Source organism: Petromyzon marinus, chromosome 53, assembly GCF_048934315.1.
Source record: "Petromyzon marinus isolate PM22_M1 ecotype Great Lakes invasive population chromosome 53, UKy_Petmar_22M1.pri1.0, whole genome shotgun sequence".
Lineage (NCBI taxonomy): Eukaryota > Metazoa > Chordata > Hyperoartia > Petromyzontiformes > Petromyzontidae > Petromyzon > Petromyzon marinus.
In genome coordinates, this window is record NC_133719.1 from 8,075,820 (window position 1) to 8,084,202 (window position 8,383).

The 8,383-nt window shown below is 46.7% G+C and overlaps 1 protein-coding gene across 1 annotated transcript; it reads left to right on the forward strand.

Annotated features, from left to right (window-relative positions):
• Positions 1-676: 676 nt before the first annotated feature.
• Positions 677-7,752, forward strand: GALM (galactose mutarotase). The gene is made up of 7 exons (XM_032974080.2): positions 677-1,062; positions 2,754-2,908; positions 4,360-4,566; positions 5,386-5,467; positions 5,845-5,986; positions 6,588-6,762; positions 7,503-7,752. Exons 1-7 carry the CDS (start codon positions 864-866, stop codon positions 7,581-7,583), a joined length of 1,041 nt encoding a protein of 346 aa, XP_032829971.1. The 5' UTR covers positions 677-863; the 3' UTR covers positions 7,584-7,752.
• Positions 7,753-8,383: the final 631 nt, after the last annotated feature.

The window sequence follows — 8,383 nt, forward strand, 5'->3', positions numbered from 1 at the left end:
GAACAGTTAAATGACCTTACCTGGTAAAATAAAAACTGTGAGTGAATATTTAAATGTTAAATAACCTGACCTGGTAAAATAAAAAAATAGTTAGTGAACAGTTAAATGACCTTACCTGGTTAAATAAAAACGGTGAGTGAATATTTAAATGTTAAATAACCTGACCTGGTAAAATAAAAATAGTTAGTGAACAGTTAAATGACCTTACCTGGTTAAAATAAAAACGGTGAGTGAATATTTAAATGTTAAATAACCTGACCTGGTAAAATAAAAAATAGTTAGTGAACAGTTAAATTACTTTACCCGGTTAAAATAAAAACGGTGAGTGAATATTTAAATGTTAAATAACCTGACCTGGTAAAATAAAAAATAGTTAGTGAACAGTTAAATGACCTTACCTGGTTAAAATAAAAACGGTGAGTGAATATTTAAATGTTAAATAACCTGACCTGGTAAAATAAAAAATAGTTAGTGAACAGTTAAATGACCTCACCTGGTTAAAATAAAAACGGTGAGTGAATATTTAAATGTTAAAATGTCCCTCAACCTCACGCAAGATGGCGCAGCGGGGCTTCACCTCGCCGGGCGCGGGCGAGGACGCGGGCCCCTGGCCCCGCCTCGCCGTGCGGGCGACGCCCCCCCCACACACACCCCCCCATCTGCTCCCTCCCTTCCTTCCACCACCTTTGCTCTCCCTCCTCCTCTTCCTCCATCACCCATCCCTTGCCTCTGTCCATCTCATACCCCACCACCACTACCACCACCACCACCGGCCTTCACCCTCCCCTCCACCTTCGAACCGCTATCAAACCAAACGCCCCCCCCACCCCCGCCGCTCCTCGCTCGACGGACAACATTCGCGAATGCCGAACACGCGGGTCAGTCGCGAAATCTTCGGCGAGACCGCCGAGGGTCTCGCCGTGGAGCGCTTCACGCTCCGCGCGGCCGACGGAGGAGTCGCGGCCAAGGTGCTGAGCCTCGGGGGGATCCTCCAGGCCCTGGAGGCCCCGGGCAAGGCCGGACCCCCGGTGGACGTGGTGCTGGGGTTCCCTTCCATACACGGTGAGCAATGCGAGGCAACACCGCCGGTGGCTTCCATCATCGCCGGGTGGTTTTGCTTTGACCGTGGCCATGAAAGTGAAGGGTAGGTTGTTTTTTTATATATATAAAACAAAATGTGAGTTAGACGACGTTCAGGGCAATGGGCCTCCTTGAGAAAGGGGCATACGAACTCGAACAACACTGTGGCCTTGAAAGTTTAAGGGTTGTGTATATTTCATTTATGAATTAAACGTTCAGGGCAATGGGCCTCCTTGAGGAGGGCATTGAAAATTAAGGGTGTGTAGATGTAAGTATGAAATAGACGACGTTCAGGGCAGTGGGCCTCCTTGAGGAGGGCATACGAACTCGAACAACATTGTGGCCTTGAAAGTTTAAGGGTGTGTATATTTCATTTATGAAATAGACGTTCAGGGCAATGGGCCTTCTTGAGGAGGGCATTTAATTCAAGAAAACTGGCATGTGTGTATATATGTGTATGAAATAGGCGACGTTCAGGGCCATGGGCCTTCTTGAGTAGGGCATACGCATTCGAGAACACTGTGGCCTTGAAAATGAAGGGGATGTATATGTGTATATGAAATAGGTGACGTTCAGGGCAATGAGCCTTCTTGAGGAGGGCATACGAACTCAAGAACACTGGCCTCGAAAGGAAATGTATACGTATGAAATAAGCAACGTTCAATGGCAATGGGCCTTCCTCTTCACAGCACTCGAATTGGCACGTCTTACGATCTTAGCCTTGCTTAAACCACCAAACTCAAAGGAGATGCGAAGCGTGTGGTCACCCCTGCCGAAATAAGTGGTCAAACGCTCGGGTTTGGCTGGCTTTTTTGGAGGACATGTCATAAACGAACTTTAAACAAAAAAAATATTGAATGCTAAAAATATTGAATGACGATGTGGGTATGCTGTCGTCTCTATCGTACATGCTACTGTATCGCTTTTATCTTTAAGAATATGGATACAACTTATACTGTGTCTTGTATACTTGCACCTTGAGCTCCCTTTGTTTTATTGACACTGTTCAAATATATATTATAAATGCATCAGCATAGATTGTAAGTTTTACATGTACGTGTCATTACGTGTCTGCTACGTATGTATAAACTCTATTTATTTACCAGGTAAGGCCCGCCACTGAGATATCAGCTATATAGCTCTTATTTCAGAAGCGACCTGGCTATCACAAATGATAGCTCAACTAAGTGGCTTATCATCGTGTGGAAATTTATAGCGGCCAAATACTCCACTACGTTTCTAAATTGACACCTCCAACAGCATCGCTGCGAATGCGATGGTCCATCCCGAGGGATTTTCCAGGCAAAATACTTAAATCGGTGTTATTCACTAATTTTTAGAGGGGGGTTGGGGGGGCACTTTCGCCGATAAGACATCATCAGTGTGTGAGGGCAAAAACACATTAGGAACATTGTTGGGATTTGACGGCAACACGATGATGATGATGATGATGGGGGGGGGGGGTGCTTTCACATTTTTGTATTGTCGGGGGGGCCGTTCTAAAAGCCACCTGGCACCGCCAGTAGCCCGCGGACCTTGCAATGAAGGACACTGACTTCAATGACAAGCGAGGTCACGCTACAGGCTGAATTGGATGTACGATTAGCACGGTTGGCTGAGTATGGTGTGAAAGATGTTCAGCATGCATACATACATGTACCCGAATGTTGCAGGATACCTGGAGAAGCACCCCTACTTTGGCGCCGTGGTGGGTCGGGTCGCAAATAGGATTGCGGGTGGTCGGTTTGCAGTGGACGGGAAGGATTACACCCTGGCCATCAACAATGGTCCCAACAGCCTTCACGGTGGCATCGTCGGCTTTGACAAGGCAAGCGAAGGGGATATGCCGTCGTCGGCAGATAGTTCCTTTCGGGGTCTAGCTCTCCGACGTGTTTTCCGGGTTGGTTGCCGCCGTGTTGTGTCCGGCACGTCTTGACGTGTCCCTCCGCGTGTTGGGAAGCCTCTTCTTTGGAAGTTGAAGAACTGTGCCGGAAGAAGCTCCCCAGCTCGTGGATTGAGAAACACGCCGGTCGTCGTGCGTAAGAAACACGCGTTACTAAACCCGAAAACACAACGGAGAGCGAGAGGAGCGCCGCCCCAAAAACCTGCACAGTGATTGCTTCCTCTCCCCCCGTATGCAAATTATTTTTACACGTTATTTTAACAAAAATGTCATACGCACAAAATACCAAATGCTGAATATCAACATTTCAAAAGTATGTGTTATACATTTAATGTCGTAGTAACCAGGGTTTGCCTGGGCCACCAGAACTGGGATTTGCCTGGTGTAAACCAGTCGTGAATTCGAGCCACCTTCATACTCTAGTCTACTTAAATGATTGGACAGCTGCCAGCTGATTTAATAGAGGTTTAAGTAATGCTAAGTGTTAAAGAGGTGGTTGAATTAACAACTGAGCTGGCATTGCTGAGATGTGGAGTTGGACTCTTGAGTTTCAGCCAGCCGTGACGAAACAAGTGTGGCGATTTTATTGAAGGAAGTTGTGTTGCAGTGGTTAGCACTCTTGCTGTATATAGCCAGTGACCTCGGTTTAATTCCTTGCCTTATCTAACATCAGTTTTGAGTGATACCTGAACTGGTCCCGGGCCAACCCTTATTTTTCACAAAGCCGCATTAACCGTTGGGGTTGAACCATGATCAAACAACTCCCATGACAAACACAGAAACGCGAAGTCGCTGGACGCGGGCCTCCCCATGCTGTGCAGATCGTGGGGGTTTATTTGACCAAGGCACATTGCGCTTGTCCGTGTGGACTAATAAAGGAGGTGGGTGTAGATGTTGCAGCTTAGTACAACAAAATCGATATTCCTGTACTGCTGACAGTGTGGCCAATATTGGTATTTTTCCATAATAGTTTTTTTTGGGTTAAATCTCGTAAATATATAAATGTCGTTAAAACCTGCCACCACCCGACACAGCCAACTAGTAAGGGTTGTCACGTAAACAGAACATGCCAATTCGTCACTAGTACAGCACACCGGTGTGTTGGAGAACCAAGCCACAACATTTACAATCTGGCATGTTCTGTTTATATGACAACCCTGACTAGTTGACTGTCGGGTGGTGGTGGGTTTTAACGACACATTTTTTCGCGATCTAACCGAAAAAAACCTGTTATGGTTGCTATTGGTCGTGAGAGCCTACGCGTTAAACGTTGGTATTTTTATCCGAGAGTTTGTGTCAAACAACGGAAGACCCTCAAAACCAGACTGCGGAGCCTCACATCATCCCCCTCAGCTGCCGGTGCGCTGCGTCCACAGGCCGTGTGGTTGGCAGAGCAGCTGGAGGACGGCGTGCGTCTCACACACACGAGCCCCGACGGGGACGAGGGATACCCCGGCGCTCTGAGCGCCACCGTCACGTACCGCTTGGTGGACAACAAGCTGTCCATCAACTACCGAGCCACGACCACGCGTACGACGCCCGTCAACCTCACCAACCATGCCTACTTCAATCTGGCTGGGCAGGTGACCTCACTGACGCAAATGGCGTGGCGCTGACACACACATAAACGGCACTGTACAGTTTGGCCCAAATGCATAGTCTATATATATACATTGGCGGCAGTTGAAAGTTGGGAATGCCTTATATCTCCCTGCCTCTATCCACCCAGAAATATAAATGGGTGATCCACAATGTATGTGGTTGGGTAAAGTGTGGGTTTGCTCACCTTGTTACAAGGTGTCTGCCCAGTGTGGAAGAGTAGGCCAAAGTAACCTCTAGAGCAGCTCTCTGGAGCTCCCTGTAGTGGTGGCCCTTCCGCCAGCAGTGGCTTGAGCAAGACAATTGTAGGGGTGCGTATTTTAGTATTAACGTTAAATATGCGCAGCTGCATGAAGTGAAAATCGCACTTCTGGTTTTTTTGTATGTATTCTTTCGCGCCGTACGTAGCCAACCATGCTAATCGGCTTAGGGGTCAGAGTATTGACCCAGCACTATGGAGATGTTAGGTACAGTGCTGGGTTGCTACCCATGATTAAAATGGATTTTAATATTTTTATTTTCCCAGTCTGGTTACCAGCAAATTACAAAAATAAACCATCACATTCTCTCTGGTTTTTAATGTAATGCAAGCTCTTGTCTATATTTTTAAAAATTCTAACTCTTATTAATATACATTTGATGGCCGGATGATGAACAATTCCCCGTGTAGCAGAGAGGGTATGTTAACAAATGAAAGAACGTGCAACATTTGTGCAATGTGATCTAAAGAAAGGACAAATGTGCAAAAACATTTCTTAGTACCATATGGTTTAACACGTTTTATTGACCTATGGTTTTTGCAGGGCTCGCCTGATATATACGACCACGAGGTCACGATCATGGCTGAAGAATATTTACCTGTGGACGACACCGTCATCCCCACTGGTAAGCACACAGATAAACCGAAGTGCGCCGCTAGTGTAAAGTTATGATTTTTTTCTCGGCGAATGTTAATTTTCCTTCCGATCTTTTTTTTTTTTAGTGGCCAGTGTCCCCATTGCCACCGATGTAGCCACCGTTATTGCTTTACAATTAGTTTTTATACAAAATGAGCATTCAAGATGGGAATTATACCCTAAATGCATGAGAATGGCCCGGTACTCATTTGCGGTCTGGAACATGCATCGCAAGCTATTTTGATGTGGTAAGCGACGGACCTTGCCGAATGTCGCCTGGCTCGCCAAGACGAGCAGACGATAATAAAAGCAACCGTTACTCCAAGCGTTTGCATATTTCCTTAACTTGTTTGTTTCCTCTGGAAGGCGAGGTGGCGGCGGTGAAGGACACACCCTTTGACCTTCGCTCCCCCGTGATTCTGCGGGATCGGCTGCCACAGCTTCCCGGTGATGGCTTTGACCACAACTTCTGCTTGAGCCAGAGCGGGGAGCGACAAACATGCGCCAGGTGAATGACGTCTTCATTTGGAGGAAATTTATCAAAATGTTGGCCAAAGTTCGGCGAATTAGCCCGACGTTAAATAGGTAGGGCCCTTGCGATGATGTTACCCATCCATGTCAAAGCGCTTTACAATAATTAAAAATGGTACACTAGGATTGGCCGATGGGGAAAAGGGATGGGATTTGAGTGTTGGGGGAGGGGAAGGGATGGCAAGGAAGGGTGATAGCAGGGGAGGGGGACGAGGTTAGGAAGGATGGGAAAGGTTAAGGACGAGGACAGGTTGTAGTATAGGGATACACGATTGAAAAAAGATTCTAAAGGGAGGAATGAAAAATGGTCAGTGAAGTTGCATGTTTGATGTGGATTGGGAGTTTATTCCAATGGAGGGGGGAGCGAGGAGGGAAACGGAACGGAAACGTGACTGAGTACACGGAAGGGGGTGAGGGGGTGAGGGGGTGAGCTTCTTTCTCACCGTACATAGCCAACCGTGGTAATCAGAGGTGCGGGGTGTGGAGGGCAACAAATTAAACGCAAAAAACGTGCGTGCATTTGGTGTCGCTGTCACGCTCGTGGTCCGTTCACACTGTGACATCGGGTGTTTTCCCAGGGCTTGCCATGCAGGCAGGGGGTGCGTGATGACGGTGGAGACCACGCAGCCTGGTGTGCAGTTTTACACGGCGAACTTCCTGGACGGCTCCCTCCAAGGGAAGGACGGTTGTACCTACCCCCGCCACTCGGCCTTCTGCCTCGAGACACAGAACTGGCCCGACGCAGTCAATAAGGTGAGCTGGGTGCTCGGCCGGGAGAAGGGTTCCCTTCCCTTTTGGTCTCCGTATTTCAGAATCATTATTTAGACTGGGGGAATCCGATGAGCTGTAAAGCTCTTTTTTTTCACATGTCCAGTAGGGGGGTCGGCTCAGAAGGTTACAACAACAAACACACGATAGGAGTGGAAGGTATAGAAAAGGTAAGAAGATAAATAAAAAAAATGCAAATAATACGAAACTTTATTTATCTTACCAGGTAAAGCCCACGGAGCTACGTAGCTCTCTTTCAGAGGTGGCCTAGCCATAAATAATAGGGCAACAAACAATTGGCAGGTCGCTTTTGGTGGTGTAAGGCTTTTGGTATTCCCTCTTCCAACATGACTGGGCAGTGGGGAAAAGTAGGCCAACATGTCCTCGAGGCAGGCCCTCCAGAGCTCCCTCTAGTGGAGGTCCTTCCATCAGCGGTGGTGGAAGCAAGCAAGGTGCAGGGCTGAACCTTCACAAACACCTTAAGGGTACACTGACGCACTTGGATTGAGCTCGCGGAATGCAATTTGGGACTGAGCGTGCACGTAAGAATCAAGGGTTTAACGTTCTCCGGAATCTTTAAAAACGAGTCTATAGTATTTTACCATGCATCGCCAAAAGTAGTTACAATTCATGGAATCGTCTGGGAGGGGAAATGCCAATGTTGTTGTGAGATGTTGCTAGGATCTAATTGGTTGTGTGTGCGTTTCGTTTTGTTGTCTCGACAGCCCAACTTTCCAAATGCCCTGCTGAGACCAGGAGAGGAATACAACCACACCACGTGGTTCACATTCACAGTGTCACCATAACAACCCAAGAAACAAGCACCTTAATTAGTGCAATCCTGTCACATAACAATGCACAGAATATCTCTTATAATAAAAACATGTAATTGCGTATGAACTTAAGAAAATTAATTGTTAAGTGTAATATTTTGTAAATGTATTGCTCCGTAAAATAAATATCAAATGACAATTGCATGCCGTTTTGATGTGAATTTAACTTGACTCCAAATACAAATACCGAATCAACTTAAAAATCACACTCGCCATCTTCCCTGGACTCCCTTACCTCCCTCTCTCTCGCCTCCACGCACTCTCCTGTCATCTCATTCTACTCCCCTTCATGCATTCTTCTACCTCCCATCTCACTCAACTCCACACACCCTCCCATCTCTGATCGCTTCTATTTTCCATCATGCACTCTCGCACCACTCATAACGATTCTCCACGCAGTCAATTTAATCTGCACCACTCTGCGCATCCTATATCTCTCATCTCACTCCCCCTTCATGCACTCTCCTACCTCTCATCTCACCCGTTACGAGGCCGACTATAAAAGCGTCCAGTCAATGTTTACCCATCCAAGCAATGTCCACAAACCCTGCTTAGCTTCCAAAATTTGATGGGATCAGGAGCATTATGGGTGATTTAGTCATAGACAAAAATAACTATATAAATTGGTAAGAGAGATGCATCATGGTTAAAAGGCTGGCCTGTTGACTGGCAACAGATGAATGTGACCCATTGTTATGATGTACACTATCTCATGCGTTCCTGTTGAACATTATTGGCGTAGGAATAATATAAACATTCCATTCTACGTCTCC